The 22,974-nt window shown below is 32.1% G+C and overlaps 1 protein-coding gene across 1 annotated transcript in view; it reads left to right on the forward strand.

Annotated features, from left to right (window-relative positions):
• Positions 1-203: 203 nt before the first annotated feature.
• The window catches only part of LOC127704371 (uncharacterized), a 46,069-nt gene continuing 23,298 nt past the window's right edge, over positions 204-22,974 (forward strand). Inside the window, exons 1-3 of the mRNA XM_052208405.1 lie at positions 204-289; positions 5,085-5,212; positions 20,576-20,685. Coding sequence (XP_052064365.1) covers positions 204-289; positions 5,085-5,212; positions 20,576-20,685 — 324 coding nt within the window. The remainder of the gene's footprint in view (positions 290-5,084; positions 5,213-20,575; positions 20,686-22,974) is intronic.

A 22,974-nucleotide genomic window follows, 5' to 3' on the forward strand; every position in this document is an offset into this window, starting at 1 on the left:
GATAAAAAAGCTGTTAAGATGATCCCTTATTTAAATAACTCAACAGAAAACTCGATCTCGACAACTGTCCACTAATTGTGAACATTTATTTATCATGTCTATTATAATACTAGTCTTTAAATGATTGTGATTGTTGAATAAGTAGTAAAATGGCTGGCCATATATATTTGCATGAAGCATGAAAACAATAACACGGAAGTAAAATGGCAACTGGTGGATGGGATTTGGCATCACATAAGACTGAAATACGAGATCTTTTAAAAACCCCTCTGAAGAAGGGTGATAAGTGGTAAGATGATGTTTTATTTACTATAATGCAATTCTATAATATGTTGTAACGACTGTCTACTCACATCAGTGGGATAATAAGTTTGATCAAATCACAAAACAACTTTTCTAGAATTTTCTATGGAACCAAGGAAACGGTAATGGATGGCGGAAATGGATTTACTTTATATATGTGTGTATATTTTCCAACTTTCACGAATAAAGTGGACAATAAACATCAAAGTTGTCTCGGTAAGGGAGCTACCATTTGATTTTTATGGGGGAGGGGGGCTATGATGAAATTTGCAGGACAGGAGTTTTGAGTAAAAAAAAAATGCAGGATGAGAAAGCAGGATGACAATTTATGTAAAAAAAAAGTCAGGATAATCTAAAAAAAGAAGGCAGGACTGAATAGAGTGAAAAATAAAAATGCAGGACCGAATAGAGGGAAAAATAAATAGGCAGGACAACATTTTTCATCCTAGGAAATTTACGGTATAAGTACATTGGACAGCAACCCAACGACGAAAATAACAAAAAGACATCTAGAGGGCCACATATGTACAGTCATCATATTATGACAGGCTCTAAATCGTTCGAGTATAAAAAAAAAAGTAAACAAGTTGAACAGAAACAATCAATGACCTGTTATTTATACCAATTTCCCAAATAACGAACACAATTTAGATACGGCACACGACAATCACTGACGAGGTTCCAAACTATGGAGAACCACACGAAAATGTGGCAGGGTTAGACTATATTTTTGAAGCTCTTAACACCTCCTCCCCCGAAGACGTTTAGTGAATTTCCCTTTTCTAAGAAGCAACTTTCATATATCACCTGTGTATGATGTTAAGTATAGCAGTTGGCTCGCATCTAAAGAGCGAGTGTTTACTACAGTGCCTTCCATGAACAAACACTATTGCTGGTTACTGGTATTGTAATCGTTAAGTCAAGGTTATACTCAGTCTAAACCAGTAGACAAGTTTTACAATTGTCATCACGTATCCGTCAATCAGAAGTATGTCACAAATAATCGTAGACATTATATCTAGACATTTTTTAATTGACCCTGACAAACAACTCAGAAACTAGAAACTTTGAATAACACCCTTATTTCTGTTTCCTAGGACCAACATAACATTCCTGAGTAGTTATATACTACCTTCCTGACCTAAGCGATAGTTTGCGGTAATATATCGTTGTTAACTTCTACGTCATGTGGTTTCTCGGGGAGGTTCGTCTCATTGGCAATCATGTCACATCTTCTTATTTTTAGCTCACCTGACCCAGAGGGCCAAGTGAGCTTTTCTCATCACTTTGCGTCCGTCGTCCGTCGATGTCGTCGTTGTCTGTTAACTTTTACAAAAATCTTCTCCTCTGAAACTACGGGGCCAAATTTAACCAAACTTGGCAATAATCATCATTGGGGTATCTAGTTTAATAAATTTGTTCGATGACCCCGCTTGTCAACCAAGATGGCCGGCATGACTAAAAATAGAACAACGGTGTAAAATGCAATCGTGTCTATTATTTTTGAAAACCGCTATGAAAGGAGAACATCTGACAGGGCATAAATGTTCAGAATGTTGAGCTCTGCCTATTGTCCATTTACGTCAAAACTGTCAGACGACTTTTTATAGGAGTTTTGCCCATAAATGACGAATTTTACCATTTTTTATTTCGTTTTTGCCTATTATCTTATAAACTATAATAAAAAATTTAAATAGAAAATATGATCAGACAATATCTACACATAAGTCAAACGTTTGAAATCGTCCGTCGATTCCTTATTAAAGTTATTGTCCCATCATGACGATTTTTATCATTTTTTTGAATGTTTTTTTTTTAATGTTTGCCTATTATCTTCAAAACTACAATAGATAGATAAAAAACTTTAGATGGCAAAAATGATCAGCAAGACAAGATCTACAAATAAGTTTTATGACTGAATTCCTCAGGCGACTCGTTATCAGGGTTATTATCTTTAAATGACGAATTTTACCATTTTTATCCGTTTTTGTCTATAATTGTCTTGAATACTATAAAAGATAGAGAGAACATTTATATCAGAGAAATGAGTAGCAACACAAGATCTACAAATAAGTCAAACATGGCCGAAATCGTCATCCATTTCCTTATTAAAGTTATTGCCCTTTAATGACGATTTTTACTATTTTCAATTCTTCAGTCGACTCGTTATAAAGAGTTTTTGCTCTTTAATGACGATTTTTACCAAATTTTGTTTTTGCCTATTATCTTCATAAACACTTTTAATAGAAACAATGATCAGTAAGACAAGATCTACAAATAAGTCAACATGGACGAAATCGTAAGCCGACTGGTTATTGGAGTTTTTGCCCTTTGATGACGAAGTCTTTCATTTAAATGTACTATTTTCGGAATGTCAGAAAAATGTCAACTTTTTTTAATGAGGCTTAGAAAATAGGGGAGGAACAAGTATACTAAGCTTTTGTTGAAATTTTCATCATCCAAACAAATATTTACTTTTAGTTTTCCTTGCTCTAAAACGACTTTCCCAATTTGTCTGACACTTGATTTGTCTCGTTCTTGTATTGCGCTGAGTGTTTGTTTAAGGCATATGATACAGTTTTGTTCCCACGGTGAATTTTTGCTGAAAATTTGCATACAATAGAAAAATAAAGGATATGTGGTATCCATTCATGACTCAAAATCAGTGCATGCACAGCAAAAAACATACAAAAAGCAAACAGCGCTTTTATTACTGTTTTTCATCTCAAAAGTCACAGTGAGGCCTTCAACACGGAGCCAAAAAACTCTCGACTTAAAAAGACGGCCCCTAGCATCGGCTTGAAGCTATATTTTACCTAGACAATTCAAATATAATATTGTAATAAAAAGTATAACTTCATGTGCTACTTTTAGAGATAAATGGGTCGAAATTTTAAACAATTCTTCAAAATTTCGGTTTCCTGGGAATTTTTATCCTTTTGACAGACATACCCAACTTTTTTGTTTCAAAAGAGAAACACAAGCAGATTTTTGAAAAAAAACATTTGGAATATCTTCTTTACATAAGTATGTTCTGGATTTCTGTACCAATTCTTTGGATATAATTTATATTTTTTATATTTCCATGATTTTAGAAAAAAAAACCGGCATTTTGCTGTATATGTATCTGATTTAGATTAAAGTATATACAAATATAACACTCGCAAAGGTGTTTATACTCTCAAACATGTCCACCTCGCCAAAAATCATATCCGTTTGATATCAAAAGACGCCAAATATGTCTAAATGTCGAGTGACGCCTAAACTTGTCCATTTTTTTGTCGAAAGGTGTCTTTCTTTAACTAACGCAAAAACATGTTCATTTAATGTAGATATAAAAATAAGAAGATGTGGTATGATTGCCAATGAGACAATTCTCCACAAGAGACCAAATGACACAGAAATTAACAACTGTAGGTCACGTAGATAGGCGATATAAGCTACATAAAGTTTCTATTTACCTCTTTTCACGTCTTAACACTGATGATTCTAAATATGAAAAATTGACTCATAAAAAGACATTATAATCGTTCAATAATTCGACTTTTTAGTCCCCTACCGACGAAGTCGAAGGGGACTTTAGGTTTGCACTCTGTCCGTCTGTCTGTCCGTCCGTTCGTCTGTCCATCCGTCAGTCCGGCAACTCAGCTTTCCACACTTTTTTTCTTCGTTCTTGAAGATATTGATTTGATATTTGGTATATAGTTTTATCATGACAAGTTATAGATCAAGTTCGAATTTTGTTCCGGTCTGATGATTTAGTCCAGAGTTATGGTCCATGATTAAACTCCATAACTAATGTTAGAGTACTATGTTAAACCATATAATCTGTACAAAGGGAGATAACTCATTTTTTAAAAGACATTCTTTGGTAAATTGTTTGAGGAATTTTGTGGCAGGTTTATATGTTATTTTGTATAAACTAATTTTCTGAATGCTACATGTATATATATATATATATATATTTATTAAGTGAAATCCTTTAATTAGATAATAATCTATTTTTATTAAGGTATATATTTCATTACATTACATTGTGTAGATAAAAGTTGTTGACATTTTATAGGTAAGTTACAAATCTATATTAGTTTGTCACAAATGAAAGAAAAAATATTTGGAACTATTAATTATATTTGATTGTAATTTGAAAATAGATATACATTGTATTACATCATATCTAATGTTAGAGTGTTATAGGTTTTCCACACTTTTTTTCATCATGCTTGAAAATATTGATTGACAATTGGTAAGTAGTTTTATCATGACAAGTTACAGATCAAGTTCAAATTTTTGTTTCGGTCTGATAATTTTGTGCAGAGTTATGGTCCTTGGACTTGAAAAAATTCACTCATATATTCAGTTTTCCACACTGTTTTTAGTCATGCTTGAAGATATTGACTTGATATTTTCTTTTTGTTTACACCATGACAATTTATAGAACAAGTTAGCATTTTGTTCCAGTATAATGAATTTTTACCCGGTAGGGGACTATGTATTGCCATGCAATACTCTCAGAATGCTTGTTAATCTAGAAATTGAAAATAAGGTTCGGTGTAGAACTAAACTACTTATTGTGGTTTTTTTTTTTTGCTGTACATACTGATTTTGTGTCATGGATGGATACCCTATATCCTTTGTTTTGCTATTAGACTTGCATACATTTTGACCTGACTTAATGTGAAGGTAATGACTGCTCTCGTCTAAGCATACGTATGACACTCTACCACTTTGATTGTTTTTCACATGTACATTTCTCTTAAAAACTTTATTATTTATAACAGGTATCTTTTGGCTACTTCATGGTTCAAATCATGGAAGGTGTACGTTGAATACGAATCTTGGGATGTACTCAATTTTGGTCAGAAAAAAGCACACCCTGGACCTATTGATAATTTACCATTAATAGACGGTTTGTATGCTCTGTATTAGAGATCTTTGTGTGAATTGATTTTAAATAGTTCTACAAAAAGTCTTATATCTAAATTATAGTAGAAAACAAAACCTTACCAAAATGATTGAAATAAAAAATTATAAACTTTATGCACAAATATATATATAATTATATTGAGCGCGCAATATATTTTTTCCCCTGTATAGTGCTCTAACGAGGCTACGTTAATGACTTAATTGTAATTGTTTTATGTTGAAAGTCTGTATTATGAAGGATTTACTATAAATATCACATAAATTCAACACCATCAATCATTCAGGTAAATATGGTCAAGGTCAGATGAACCCTGCCAGACAGACATGTACACTTTACAATCATACCATGAAACAAATATAGTTAGCCTATTGTTTTCATATAGTATCTGAGAAACATTTATTGGGTGTAGTGGAAAAAGCAGCATTTTAATGTTATGTTGGCGAATGCTATTTAGGCGGAATTACGGGTAGCTGCCTCAAAGTCACAAAGAATATATTGGGTGCTAGTTGGTGTTGACGTTGATGACGAGCAATCTGCAGCAAGTTGAATAAGCGGTCATATGTCTGCTAACTTTTATTGGGTCGTAGACTAAAAACCAATTGGTATACAGCTTAATTGAACATTGAGTGTATTGTGTAGAGTTCAACAAACTGGAATGGTACCCTTCAAAGCAAAACGCTAACTTGATTTTTTGCGTAAAACGCCCATTAGCAAATAATTCAATCATATTCAGGACAAATATTAAAGACGTCGTCAACTAAACTTGATTCATGTCTTAAAGAGCATGCCGAGTTGTAGCTCTTTGTAATAAAATTGTTTTACCTTTCCAGTCAAATCCATTTGGCTTAAACCATCCTCTACAGCTCTGTCTGCTGTTTCTCGTCCATCTGTTTTAACTACACGTTTTGACAGATATTTGGGTAACAAAAAATCTAAAAACTTTGACATGGACCGCGGGAAAAACTTCATAAATATGTATACGATACAAACATTTACAGTACAATTTAGGAGTTGTAAGATCTTGCAAATACTGATATTAAATATCTTTGAAATATCGGTACCACAAATTTTTTTAATGCTATTTCCTATATAAATAACGAAAACAAAATTTGCATTTGAATATGTATTTCAAATAGCATAGTTAAAAAAAACAAACAAAAAACAAAGCATCACTGTGGTATCGATGTTTTTCCTTGCAGCATTAATATCGAGGTAAACTAACCATTGACTTTACTATCATTTTCGTTCAAAAAATTATCTATCGATTGTTCTCGACTCACCATTTATCCTGCTGAAAGGTTTTATAAATAATCTTACTAACTTCGTTGAATTTTTTAATGTGTGTGTGCTTGTTTAACTTCCTTTATTTGTATAAGATAAAGTTGAACAAAGAAGGACTGTGACAATATTAAGAAATAAGCCGTCAAAAGGTAGTAAAACTAATCTTTATGCAGGTGCTTGAACTGTTACTAATTTTATTTCGAATACAAAAATGTGGGGGATGAGCCAATGAGAGAGCAACGCGACAACAAAACAACCAAAAGAAATATAGATGTCCTCATACGGTCTTCAACAAATGACATAAATACAAAATAAAATAAAAAAATAAATTTATTTTACTTAAGAGTTACCATCCATTATAACATCTATATTAACACAATTTCATAAAAACCTAACATATATTAAGTGAAAGGATGCCATCCGAAAACGGCTTATGAGACACTATCATTAAAACAGACTTGAAATAAACATACATAAAAAGAAACTTTTTTTACATAAACAAATACTTCTAGATTTCTTCGGTAAATAAAATTGAGAATGGAAATGGGGAATGTGTCAAAGAGACAACAACCCGACCATAGAGCAGACAACAGCCGAAGGCCACCAATGGGTCTTCAATGCAGCGAGAAACTCCCGCACCCGGAGGCGTCCTTCAGCTGGCCCCTAAACAAATATGTATACTAGTTCAGTGATAATGGACGTCATACTAAACTCCAAATTATACACAAGAAACTAAAATTAAAAATGATACAAGACTAACAAAGGCCAGACGCTCCTGACTTGGGACAGGCGCAAAAATGCGGCGGGGTTAAACATGTTTTTTGACATCTCAACCCTCCCCCTATACCTCTAGCCAATGTAGAAAAAACAAACGTACAACAGTACGCATAGTAAAACTCAGTTCAAGAGAAGTCCGAGTCCGATGTCAGAATAGGAAACAAAAGAAAATAAACAAAATGACAATAATACATAAATAACAACAGACTACTAGCAGTTACTGACATGCCAGCTCCAGACCTCAATTAAACTGATTGAAAGATTATGTCTTCATCATATGAATATCAGGCACAATCCCTCCTGTTAGGGGTTTAGTATTATACCATCATAAAATATATGAGAAGAACATAACCCGTGTCATGCCAACAACTGGTTTTAGAATAAATATGTTTAATTCCGATGCAAAGACCCTATAAGTGAATCAATATTAAAGCCAAAATATGCAATCTTTAATGACCTGACAACAGTATCGTAACTATATCCCTTCTTAATAAGTCTGTTTAAAGGTTTTGTTAGCTTTTGAGGTGAATACTGACATTTTTGTGTTTTGTAAAGAATATTACCATAAAAGATTGGATGTGAAATACCCGAACGTATAAGATGTCTGCATGTTGAGTTATATTTACGAATGATGTCCTTATACCGATGATAAAATTTAGTAAATGTTTTGACTAGTTTATGATATCGAAAACCCTGGTGTAATAATTTTTCAGTAATACATAAATTTCTCTCGCTAAAATCTAATACGTTGTTACATACACGAGCGAATCGTACAAGTTGAGACATATAAACACCATAAGATGGTGACAAGGGAATGCACCATCTAAAAATGGATAATTAACGATAGGAAATGAAAAATCATCTCTTTTATCATAATTTTTTGTATTAAGCTTCCCGTTAATGATATAGATATAAACATAGAATAAAGGGAACAAGATAAAAGAGACTGTGAGAGAGTGACAACATCTACCATATTCTCATTACACATAAGATAACTGTTTTTTTCAATATTGCAAAAATAATCAACTGTAAAATTTAAAAGACTGGCTTTGGCATGTCTGATATAAGTGTAAAACAACAATTAGAAAGAAAGTGCTTCTCATCTTCAATTTGGCCAAACTAAAGAGGTGTTGTATGATGTCAAGTTCTAAATCGTTGTGAGCTAAAACAAGTGTATTTAATTTGCCAACCTTTCTATGTTAATGTTTGGCTCTGCGTTCCCAAAGTCCTTTTCTTGACTCTATCTCCGATAAATTGTCATAACATGATGTTATTGAATACCTCATAAACTGATAATTTGTTTGGACTTCTGATACCTTTATAAAAGCATATTGTGGGGTTCCTTTACTCCAAGTAATATTACCAATGCGACTATAATAATGCATGGGGTTATTGATAAATAAATGTATAAATCATTTATATGTACTTTTGTAAGTGGGAATAGCAAAATAGATATGACTTGAGTTTAATAGAACACGGGTCAATAATGGGAAATGAATTGTTTGATGCCATTTTCATTGAACCATACGTTGCACACACATATATATATATATATATATGAAAACAACAATTTTTAATTTGAATAAGTATTAAGCGCTTATTTTGTCTACTGAGTATTAAAAAATGTGTTATAGTTTAAACATATTTTATTGTTCAAAATGACAAATGGATCAGACACAAGTTTTACAACTTAGTAATGTCTTCTCCAAAACAACAAGAAATATACACATTAATCAATGAACACATCAAATATTTCATACTGACAAATAATTTAAGCATAAAGACGGGCGTATTGCATTTCCGCTAATTTTTCAAAGTTCCAATACTACGTTTCCGGAAACTTAAAGTATACGTTTCCAGAAATTGTATTTATTACTTTTCCGGAAATTTACCTGGTAGTAAATTATTAATATTTGAATATATGTTAGATACATTATTTATTTCATATTTTATACAAAAAAGGTTCTGATCGTATATCTACAATATACTAGATATAAAAGAAAATAAAAGTTTCACCTTAGTGAAAGATGATGATGTCGGAATCGTTATATTTTTATGTTTCACCAACTTGAAATGTCTATAATCGTATATGTAATGAAATAACTGATATTTTCATAGATGGCACAGTTAAATATTCGATACATGGGTGTAAAATGGTAACTATATTCCTCTTGTGTTTGCGTTACTTCCACTTTTTATCAAAATGTGGGATCTGCTTATTGATGTGTGCACTACCCGAAGACTAACTCTCCAGCCCGAGGTAGATCATATTGACTTTGAATGTGCAATGCATACTGCTGTTTCAAAAATTTCATGATGCTATAATCAGTTGTTGCAGGTTTCATTTAGGACAAAGTTCAAGGTACTCCTTAATTATTATCTCGAAAAAGTAATAATTTATTTTTTCCGGAATCGTTACTATTTTCTCGGAAAAGTAAGGTATTTATTTGCGGAAACGTAGACTTTTTTTTTGCGGAAACGTCATCTTTTTTTCACGGAAAAATAATGCACCGATAAAGACATGAAAGCAAAAGAAAACTTGTTGAAGCGAATCAATGGATTTTAATCGAGTGCATCTTTTTACAGTATAAATAAAAAAACAAACACACCGAATTGTCAGTGGGCCACAGACCACAATTAAATTCTCTATTTATTTTTAGTTCTTTATAACGTTTTGTTTCATTAAAAACAAAATGCACCGAATCTTTTTGTCAAATATTTTGTGTGTGTAAAGTACAGTACTAGTCCAAACATATATCCAACATTCAGAAAGATTGCTCCCCAGTATCTTACAAATTTAGCCAATACACATCCATACCCCTATGGACAAGTCAAGAGATGTTCCGAAAACTGTAAATATCACCTTTTTGCACCTGGCCTAATCACTCTTTCCATATCAAAATCAGTTATAATACAACATCCAAAAGTTTATTTCACCTCTCTTATTTCATTTCCATTCAAAAAATACTAAGAAATGAGTGAGGAAGGGAAAGAAAAAAAATTAAGAAAAAATACACTCTAATTAAAAGGAACTATATTTGTGGTCTTGGGCCAGTGTGGAATTATTTATGCACAAATCCTTTCTTGTGTAGACATAGCTTTAAGTGTTAATAAGTGTATGTGTGTTTCTCTTATGCTGTGTTCACACGTAATTCGAATTCGATTCGCATTAACTAATTCGAATTAGTTTAATTCGCATTCGAAACGTTTAACGTCCAAACGTAAATTCTAATTCGAATTGCAATGCGCGTCAAATTCGCTTTACTGTCCTAACGACGTTAACTTTTAATTCGTATTAACAAAAACGCATTTCTAAAGCGAATTGGATAATGCGATTTAGCCAATTCGAATCAATTCGAATTAAAAAAGAAGAGTGTGTGAAACGCGATTAGCGAATTCGATTCGCATTCGATTCGAATTCAATTCGAACTAAATGTACGTGTGAACGAGGCATAAATAATGCGTGGGATCTAAATATAAAATGCATGTTTAAGAAAAAGATGTAAACTACACAATAATGGTAAGTATTGATTTGTAATTTAATTTTATATTGTATATTCTTTCGTTAAAATCCATTGAATCGTTATTAACATAACAGTAGTGAGGGGGGGGGGGGCAAGGGGTTTAACTGTTTTGCTGTTATGGGGTTATTTAATTCTTTGTTATCTGTTATTCTGAAAATATATTTGCTGTTAGCTGTTATTGTCTTATTCCTTGTTAGCTGTTATAGGACTATTATTTTTATTGTTATCTGTTATTGTGATAATGTATTTGCTGTTAACTGTTATTGAAAATTGGAATGTTAGCATTTTGAAAGCCAATCTTAAGTAGAAATTGAAGATAATTGAAAATTGTGATTGGGATTGAGAGTTGTCTCATTGGTACTCATACCACATCTTCTTATATCTATTGGGTTCTTTCCACTGGTGATATGGAGGTCACGTATTTGCAGAAGGATTCCAGTAACATACATCACATTAACATATTAAAATCAGTCAGGTCCAGGACCATTCCAGTATATATTATTATTATTCTTTGTAATAAATTCCATTGTCTGTGAACATGTTTTTAGATGTATGGTTTTGTACATATTATAATTTGTACAAAAAATGTGTACAAATTATAGTTTGTAATTTGACTTTGTATACATTTTTTTTACAAATTTCAATTTGTATTTTGACTTTGTACACATTTTTTTGTACAAAATTCACTTATAACTTTAACAATAACTTATTGTATGGATTTTGTTATAAAAACCCCATTGGTACATGTACACCGTATAGAATTTTTATTCAATGACCACATAATAAACCTTATGTTGTACTGTTACACAACTGTCCAAGTTGAGGGGAGAGTTGGGCGCCAACTTACATGTTTAACCCCACCACATTTTTATGTGCCTGTCCCAAGTCAGAAGCCTGTAATTCAGTGGTTGTTGTTTGTTGCTAAGTTTTTCGTTCATTATTTTGTAGATAAATTAGGCTGTTAGTTTTCTCGTTTGAATTGTTTTACATTTGTCATTTCAAGGCCTTTGATATCTGACTATGCGGTATGGGTTTGCTCATAGTCGAAGGCGGTATGATGAGCTATAGTTGTTAATTTCTGTGTCTTTTTGTCTCTTTTGGAAAGTTGTCTCAATGGCAATCATACCACATCTCCTTTTATACTAATTTACAAAATACAAAAATAGTTATGTATCATTTGTTTGAGCATGTGAGTGAAATATTGCCTTTGGGAATTACACAACATCTTTTGTTTTTAGCATTCACATTTAGAAGTGCTAATCCTCATCTTTGTATTTACATGAAAGAGAACCCTGAATACCAAAATTTTTTAAAAGCTTTTTAACTGCTTCACATAATGAAAGTTGCTGCAAATAAAGATGTGTCTTTAACAGCTTCAATTTAATTTCTCCACAAACGTCCTTTTAAAAATTTAACAGCTGTTCCAATGCGGTACCCAAATTCTCCATATTCAATAACTTCACATAAGATGCACGATTGGTGTTTCACTTGGTGTCATCCAAATTGTCACTCGGGCTAATTTCTATTATGTTATCAAAATAGTCACTTGAGCCAATTTCTATTATATTTTCATAATTAACTGTATGCATGTATCAATTACATTTTCTGTCTCCAATTGGGTATTTTTTTAATTTTATAACTAAGGTTATTATGTGGTCATTGAATAAAAATTCTGTTGTGTGCATCAATGTTTTTTTTTTATAACATAATCCATACGAGAAAATTGCTTTTCAGAAAAATGTTCTAAATATCAAACTAATATAAGTTGTCTTGAAAATTAAAAACGAAACGACAAAAATTTATCTATAAAATTCCCTTGATTTTTAAATATTCCTTTAACAAAAACAGAAACTAGCAATTTTGTTCAGAAAAAAATCAACATCCATTCTATAAATTATTGTACAAGTTTTAAGTGAATTTGTAATTTGTACATGGATTTTTTTGTACAAATTACAATTTGTACAAAGTCAAAATACAAATTATAATTTGTACATTTTTTTGGTACAAATTTGTACAAAATCAAAATTGTACACAACATATATAAAAGGTGTTTCTGTTAAGGTTGTATGGACCTAGGCCTATCCTCATCAGGTATCCCTAGCCATATGTTTTCCTTTTTTGTGATATTAAGAATTGTTCGAATTTGAATTTTACGTATATATGGGGATAAAGTTCCTGTACCCCCATGCGTACATGTATATCAAATTCAAATCAATTATCAAAATAACAAAAAGGAAAACATATGGCAAGGGATTCCTGATGAGGATCATAATTAATACCGTTTCGATCCCTAACATCACTGAAGAGACATTAATTGTCGAAATCCGGATATGGTGTATAAAATTTTTTACACCTCATGGTCGATATACCATCTTTTCGCAAGTTTATTGTTTTCTGTTTGGTATTAAAATTAATAATTAAGATCCATGTAACATCTCGTGATCAATTTATTTGGCAATCGCCAATGGCAGTCAGCAGGGTTTAAGAACATCAGTTGTTCGACTTGTTAGTCAAATGCGTTTTGTTAAAATATACTTTTCACTTTTTTGGTCTTTTGGAACATGTTGTTTGTGTTGTATTTAGACCCCTCTAACAAGAAATTTGTTTTGCATGCACACGTATAAAAATTGCGGTTTTTATCCAACGCAATCATAGGTTTGAACGTTGTTTTCAATTTAGAGTTGTTTATATATATATATGTCTCTGTTAAGACCTAGCTAGGTCCATACAACCAGTAAAATAATAAGATCTACTGTACTGATCCTTGACCGGACTGATTTTAAGATTTCATTTACTGTTATCTGTTATTATCCCTTTTCAATTCCTTGTTATCTGTTTTAAGCCAAATCAATTTACTGTTATGCTGTTATTGGAACCCCCCTTGCCCCCCTCAGTAGTTATTCATCAAGATCATTCGATTATTGCCATTACATGTATATAGAAATATCTTAAATCATATGTGTTGTTTACATACTATATTAATGCAGAGAAAAAACGTTTGGTATTTTTTATATACTTTTGAACAGATAAACAAATTATATCATTTTCTGCAGTACTTAATGCATCATCACCAAATAATAATAAGTCGATAGTAATGTTGACATTAAAGACATTAATTTCGTTTAACATCAGATTTCTATGAGTTGAAAAATTAATACAATATAGTAAATAGTGTTCAACATTTTCATTGATAGAACCACATGAACAATTGGCATTTTGTATCAAATTTGCTTTGAAGAAGTCAGCATTCAGAGCGCTACATCTGTTACGCAGCCTTGTGTGTAAAACAGAATACAAACGATCTCCTGAGGAACCATATCTCAGAGATTTATTATTTCTATAGTATAGTTTATGCAAATTTGATTTAAAAAAGGAAAATGTAGGAATCTGTCTTATACTTAAGTCCACAGAATTCCACAATGAAATAGATGACGGAAAATAAGACTGTTGATAAGCTGATAAACGATTTACAAGAATAGTAATATTTTTACTTTTACGCAAATTATAATTACTAATATCTGATACAAAATCCGGAACCAAATCGTGTAAATAATCTGGCGCTTGGTTATTAATAATTTTATAAAACATAGCTAATTTTTTAACCTCCCGTCTGACGCTTAATTTTCCCATCCTGTCTCTACATAGATACTGTTCCGGCTAGCGTAACTTGGTAATCCCGTAACTATTCGAGCAGCCTCAATTTGGATATTTTCCAACCGATCAGAATTTACTTGCCCACAGTTACCCCAGACTTCTGATGAATACTCCATAATTGGCCGAATAAAAGTCATATAAATTTTTTCCAAATATTCCCTCTTAAGTCTTAATTTTGGTTTTCGTAAAACATTAAGCTGCTTCGAAGTTTTTTCTATTAGCTTATCAACCTGCTAACTCCATTTACAATCACTACTAAATATGACACCAAAATGTTTATGCGTATGAACTAGCTTTAATGTAACACCATCAAAATCAAAAGAAAAATTACTTTGTATAGTTTTCATACTGAATATCATAATATCTGTTTTATTTGGATTAAACTTCACTAGCCATCTTTTTGCCCACTCAGTTAAATAAACAAGATATGTGCTGATTAAATTTCTTAAAATGGATTCATTAGGGGCAGTATGACCTTTTGAGGTATCATCTGAAAAAAGCCTTCCAAATCCAGAAAAACCATCAGCTATATCATTAATATATATCAAAAACAATAACTGCCCTAATATTGTACCCTGAGGCACACCGGCGTTTAATTTTCCAAATTTTGAGAGTGAATCTTTTAAGACAACTTTATGAGATCGTCTACAAAGGTAGCTTTTTAGCCAACACAGCAAATCTCCTTTTAAACCATATTTTTCAAGTTTGTTTAGTAAAGCCTTAATCCAAACAGTATCAAAAGCTTTACTAATATCAGCAAATGTAATGCTAGTTACTAGCTTATTATTTAGCGCCAATAAAATTTTGTTGTAAAGTTCAATCAATTGATGCGTAGTTAAATATACTGGAATAAATCCAGATTGATACTTATACAACAATTTATTTTCATGTAAATGGTTAAACATATTTTTGAAAACAATTTTTTCTAATACTTTACTTACACATGACAATAAGGAAACAGGCCTGTAGTTGGAAGGTAAAGATTTGTCACCACTTTTGAATAAGGGAATAACATGTGTAATTTTCCATTGATCGGGAAATATTCTATCATTAAGAGATTTATTATAAAGTAAACATAATGGTTTGTAAATTTCATTTCTAACAGCAAGTAACATTCTGTTGCTAACACTATCTGGTCCCACAGCTTTATTTGCATCGAGCGTGGAAACAATATCAAGTACATCTTGTTCACTAACAATTAATTGTGAAAGAAAATCATGACAGCGATCTTCAGATTCCGGTAAATCTTAACTAGCATCATCTAAATTAGAAATGGAACACAAATATTTAATGAAATTTCAGACTTTTCTGTTCCTTCATACACAAGGTTAAAGTTCTGATCCGGGTCTCTTAGCGGAGGAATATCATAAGTTGGTCTGTCGCTTTAAATTAGCATATTGATGGTCTTCCAATACTGTTTACTGTTTGGCACTTTCAGTTCATCCAGATTCTCGTTTATAGTCGCATAGAAATGCTTTTTAACCTGCTTTTTTAAATTATAATTAACTTTGTTCCTTTGTTGCCTATATTTATATTCAGCAGATATACTTCTTGAACGAATAAAACATTTTTCGAAGTCTGTCCCGTTTTCTCGTTTCCCGTCGCAAATTTGAATCAAACCAAACTTTATCATCAGATCTTATAGTTACTTCCTTTGTAGGTATACACGCAGATGCTATATTAATAAAAGTGTTAGTGAAGTTTGTAGCAGAAACATGAACATCACTTGCATCAGAAATTAAATTTTCCCAATTAGTATTAAGTACTTTTTGTTTCATTAAGTCATAATCCCCTCTTTTATAATCCCATATAGATCTAATATAATGTTCGGCTTTTACTAAAACCACAATCAATTATGTTAATTCCATCATGACCACTTATACCTCTATCAATAGGTACTAAAACTGGTATAGAATCTGTAATTAAAATAGGATCAAGTAGTGACGAGCTACTTGTTCGTGTGTCAAGTGCGTGGCTTTGTCAATTATGTAATCACGCCATTAATGAAAATAACATCTCTTATATTTGATGGTAGATCAGACATAAAATTTTTATTCAGATCACCTAAGCAAATTATACAATTATTTTCATCCAAGGCGTTTTTCAACATTTGATCAAAGTATTGCCAGAAATAAACTGTAGATTGCCTTTCCGACCTATGATTTATATTAATCAAAATAGATCGAAGTTTGGTCTTTAACTCAAAGCACATGCTCTCAATTTCATCATGCTCTAAATCTTGTCGACGGATTATGTGAACATAATTTTTAAAATTATGATAATGCCACCACCATGTGAATTTCTATCTTTTCGAACTGGTATTTAAAACACCATTATAATAGATATATCGTAATCAGTAATTTTAGAGTCTAAATGCGTTTCTGTGAAAAATACTACATCATAATCCTCAATAATATCGGCAATATAGTTCAGTTTATATCTAAGGCTTCTGATGTTGCAATGGAAAATTGACAATGTTTTCTCTGAATACTCTTGTGTGCGTTAAGGACCCGGGTTCGGTTCAATGTCACCACATATTATTAATAAACATAATAGCAATATATAAAAAGCAACTAAATTACTACAAGTTTTGTATAAATTGCGTATACATAGTTTAAATCTTAAGTTATCTGTATTAATTCTGCCAGCATATCGTTGAAGGAAAAACAATACCGGTAAACTGTTTTTCTCAAAAAAACCCAAACTAGACTTGTGCTAAAACAGTCCTATTGTTATCCTGTACGCTGCAATGTCATTACCTACCTATTGTCAAATACAATACAATAGAAAACGATAACAAAATAGGACTGCATTGTAAAACATGATACATAGTATGGACAAATATAATTCGAATGACCGTTCATGAATTTCCGAAGAAAAAAAAGTAAAGGAAAAAATAAAAATATGTACATGTGCAAAAGGCAATATTTTAACATCGTAAATATTCGATGTTGATATTGCAAATATCAGAGAGATGAATTTTTAACGAAGATTTTGTTTCAATGATACTTTATGTGTTATAAATCATATCAGTGCCGAAACACTGACTAAATAGATGATGAAACAGACATACATAAGTTATATTGGTCACCATCACGAATTGGTTGACAGATACGAAGCGTCAGTGTCGATAGCGATATGTTTCAGTCGTCTTATAGCTTAGATTCCAGTATAGTCGTCTAATCTGTAATTTATAGATTGTGTCCTATCCCCGATTGTGGCATTTTGACTGAGTGAGGTTTTTCATGGCGGGTGATACATGCATAGCAAAAGACGCTTGCCATGTGGACACACACTGTTTCACCCTTTAAAGAGTTCATGGGATTTTCTCATTTTTTGTGTTGTTACCTTTATTGTCTCTTCTGAAACGATTTACGAGATTTGAATATCGTATAACTACTGTCACCTTAATTTATACAATAATTTGTATTCCATATATTTTAGAACACGAACATGATATCTATTATGTGTTTTTGACATTGTGCCACAATGGCTATACCTTTTGATATAAAAAAAAAAAAACTTGTTTCCTAACAGATAACTTGAGGAAATATTTAGTTTGAAATTTAAAAAAACATTTGTGTGTAATACTACCAATTTTTATTTTCTATTATCCTACCGTGCATATTAAACCTCGATTAAAAAAAAAATTTTTTTGGTTGTGACAAGATGGCTATTCTTTTTGAAGTCATTGATGCACATATTTACAATACTAATGTTTCCTGCAAGAAAAACACCACGACCCAAATGTACCTTTTATACTAATAAAATTGAGAATGGAAATGGGGAATGTGTCAAAGAGACAACAACCCGACCATAGAGCAGACAACAGCCGAAGGCCACCAATGGGTCTTCAATGCAGCGAAAACTCCCGCACCCGGAGGCGTCCTTCAGCTGGCCCCTAAACAAATATGTATACTAGTTCAGTGATAATGGACGTCATACTAAACTCCAAATTATACACAAGAAACTTAAATTAAAGATGATACAAGACTAACAAAGGCCAGAGGCTCCTGACTTGGGACAGGCGCAAAAATGCGGCGGGGTTAAACATGTTTTTTGAGATCTCAACCCTCCCCCTATACCTCTAGCCAATGTAGAAAAAACAAACGCACAACAGTACGCACAGTAAAACTCAGTTTAAGAGTCTAAACATACATATCTCGGCTTTTCCAATTTTTCGATATATATTATGTAAAAAATGATCATACTTGCCAAGGTTTACGACGATCGAAGAAAACATGATATAAAGGCAACTTTTTGATTTTTTGTACACAAAAATGAAACGTTTTACATGGCGTTGATGCATGAAAATGAGGTACTCGAGTATCCTAACGTTTGGTATTTTGATTTTTAATTCTTATTTTTCACTATTTACAAGCTATTGTATTACCTTATCCAACACAGAATGACAATATTTTTATCGAGGTTACTAGTCAACGCATTGTTTCTAATAATAATCTATAGCAAAATGGAGATTGAACAAACATCCTATGCAAAATCTAGTACATAAAAAATAAAAATTCGCTTTGGGAAGACCGAAGCAATCTCTTTTGGTGTAAATTTCAACCGACTCTCACTGTCAATTTCTATGTGTAAGGCAACATATGAAGCATATTTAATGTATCTGTCATATCCTTTATTTAAAAACCATTGGGATAGATGCGCTCAAAATTGTCACCAAACTTTAAAATACTTAAGGAGAAGACATCAGTCATATAGCGGACTTAAAGTCTTACGTCCTTTATTCCACTTGTAAAGCGCTTGTATAAACCGTATCTTATGGATAAACTATTAAGTCGACGAGAAGACGATCAAAGTTGGATCCCATGGTAATGACGGTTGCCTATTGAAAAAAAAGTTAAAAAAAATATGTTTTATATTATATTCGTTAACTGTGCAAATTCCTTTTCTTTAATTTAGCTTTGGAACAACCAGTTAAGTTTACACATCAATAGACCAAAAACAATGATAGTATATGTTAAACATCCCATTAATTATTTTAGAATGTATGGAGATGAATGGTCAACATGATTAAGGCAACTTCCCCCCTCTCCCCCGAAAAACAAATTAAATGACATGAGGTAAACATACTCTCTTTTCCAATAGACACATTTTAATTCAATAAATCAAGTTCTAAATTGGTCCGAGTATTTTATGTCGTTTTTACAATTAATTATTCACTGTAATGTACATAAAGAACATACAAGTAAACCAGAACAGGAACAACACTTAAAATAACGGTTTAGTAGATAAAAACAAAATAAATAACAAATTATGTCGAATTTTTTAAGAAACAACCAGTTAATGAAAGCAAACTCAAAGTAAATCATAACGTACTTGACTTATCAATCTGATTAAAGTTCAGATCTATCTTAACTCGCGTGCTTATATATATATAATGATAACGGAATCACAGATCTATATTTAAATTAGATTGTTGACTTGGTATCGGTTGCTGTTTTCTAGGAAGATTAAATACACCAACGTCATTAACAGTACAGGACGACATGATATTGAGCAATGGCCAAAAAACAAACTAACGAGAAAAACTAAAGAAACATTTTAGTATTGCTTCAAACTCTAAATGATCCAATTAATATTCATCTTACAAAAATACGAGACTGATCAGTGATTGAACCACAACAGTATGATTGTATTGTTTATCAATACGTCTGTTAAGCTAGATAGATAGATTTGAACACAACTCTTAAAGTTTGAATTTATAAAACATAATAAACTATCTGCTGTCTGTATCTGTTTTACCTTGGCATCTACCATGGATACGACATAAACGTTTAAGGCATTTTACCGATTCAGGTTGATCAGATTGATTTTCTGTGGCTATGTTTGGGACAAATTCAGGAAACCAAATATATCAAACGTTTGAGAGCTTTAAAGACGTAAGGGCATGCACAAAACAGCCTACGCCGTCAAAGGTCAATTTGCGACAGGAAGTTGTAACCTTATAGTTATAGAACACTTACATGATATAAACTGGACATCTTCAGTCAAACTGAATCATTTAGGTCATAATTACCGACTACCTAAAAGATGGATAGTACCATCGGAGACTGACAGTTTGTTCTAAGATTTTTATCGTTTTCAGATTACACTGGAAAATTGAGGGAACACCTGATCGATGAGTTAGATTATCAGCTTGTACCACTGAATGCTTGGAATATACTTGTATCAAGCTATGGGCTAGTGGATGATCAGGTTATTATCATTTTTTATTTAATTATTTTTGAAACAAACCCAATGGATATCCATTTTTTCAATCTGGAATTAAAAAAAACCATCCACAATATTTTAAGTAACATATTACTGCAAAAAGTAAAAAAGCAAAAATACCGAACTGCAAGGAAAATTCAAAACGGAAAGTCCTTTATCAAATGGAAAAATCAAAAGTCAAACACAAAAAACGAATGGAAAACAACTGTCATATTCCTGACTTGGTACAGGCATTTCCTTATGTGGTAAATGATGGATTAAGCCTGGTTTTGTAGCTAGCTAAACCTCTCACTTGTATGACAATCGCATAGAATTCCATTATATTGACAACAATGTGTGAGCAAAACAAACAGGCATAATAAGTAAAATTGTCAAACATTGGGGTACAGCAGTCAACATTGTGTTGTAATCTTAATCACTATAAAAACAAATAATATTTCAAAGAAAACAAAATGGCATATAGACACTAAGTTGCATCTCTTTACAGTTTTGTATATGTGATTAAATTTATTAAACGTTTTGACCAATTTATGATATCTTGATCCCTGCTGTAAAAGTTTTACTAATGAAAATATTACTTTTATTGAAATCGGAGACGACTCTGCAAACGCGCGAATGTAGAACCTATTAAATTTAGAAATGAAAGTTCCATAAGAAGGGGCCATCAAAACACCAAGAAAAGAAAAGGTCGTCTTGTTTACTATAAATGTGGTTTGAAAAATACATTCAGAAATACTAATGATCAAAGTCTTAAAATACACCAGACCTTATTAATATTTGATAAAGGATAACTTTAGGATGATAAATTTCATCGTCTAAATACTTACAGATATTTTGAAAAAAATATTTTTCTACAGGTATTTCGTTGGGTCTGTATGGTTCTCTAAAAAAGAGTAATAATTAGCCACATTGGAATACCAATCCTTTGTGGGTATATTTTATCTCCAAATTTGATCATATTATTAAGCAAAATAACTAATACTCCATTGATTTTTTGCATTTTCAATAAATGTATTTTTGTGCATTTAATAACCGTAAGGACTATTGCATATGTTGTTTTATGAACTTGTTTGTCTTTTCGTCTATTTAAGGGTTTTCCATGGCGTTGTCATATTCTCTTCGACTTTTGAGTTTTGAATGTCCTCTTGGTATCTTCCGATAAACGCATTTTTGTCTCGCCTGCGACGAAAGTCAAAGAATGCGATACATAGGGATTACTATCCGGCGGAGGCGGTGATGTAAACTATTTGTATTAAGCTTTATATTTCAAAAGGCAGAATACCTGGATGTTCATACCTTGTATGCAGATGCCTTATGTGATGGAGTTTCCGTCTGTCATATGTTCATTGTCCTTGACCTCATTTTATGGTTCAGCAACTGATTGGGAAAAAAATGTTGTCATGTGAAAAACTCACTTATAATGAGTAACAGGATAACTATATTTGTTTTAAAGGATGTGAGTTCACCTGACCTCGACCCCATTTCATGGATCAATGATCAAGGTTAAGTTTTCGTGTTCAAGTCCGTATCTCAGATACTATAAGCAATTGGTCATCTATATTGTGTGTATGGAATGATTATAAGGTGTGCATGTCCAACTGGCACGTTTCATCTGACCTAGACCTCATTTTCATGGTTCATTGGTCAATGTTAAACTTTTGTGGTTTGATCTGTTTCTCGGATACTATAAGCAATAGATCAGCTGTGTTTGGTGTATGATATGATTGTATGGTGTACATGTCTGGCAGGCTTCATCTGACCTTGACCTTTTTCATGGTTCATTGGACTATATTACGTTTTTGCAGTTTGGTCTATTTCTTAGATACTATAAACAATAGGGCCACTATACTTGGTGTATGGAATTATTGTAAGGTGTATATGGCAGGTTTCATATGACATTGTCCTCATTTTCATGATTCATTAATCAATGTTAAGTTTACATGAGTATGTCTGTTTCTCAGATACTATTAGCAATAGGTCAATTATATTTGGTGAATGGAATGATTGCAATGCCATGGTGTACATGTTGTCTGAAAGGGTTGATCTGACCCTGACCTCATTGCATGGTTCATTGGCCAATGTCAATTGTTAATGATGATGTCTGTTTCTCAGATTCTATAATAATAAGTCAACTATATTTGGTTTTGGAATGATTGCATGGTGTACATGTTGTCTGGCAGGGTTCATCTGACCCTGACCTCATTTTCATGGTTCATTGGTCAATGTTAACATTTCATGATTAAGTCTTTTTCTCAAATACTTAAGGCAATATGT

This window comes from Mytilus californianus, unplaced genomic scaffold (genome assembly GCF_021869535.1).
Source record: "Mytilus californianus isolate M0D057914Y unplaced genomic scaffold, xbMytCali1.0.p SCAF_6, whole genome shotgun sequence".
In the NCBI taxonomy this organism is placed as follows: domain Eukaryota; kingdom Metazoa; phylum Mollusca; class Bivalvia; order Mytilida; family Mytilidae; genus Mytilus; species Mytilus californianus.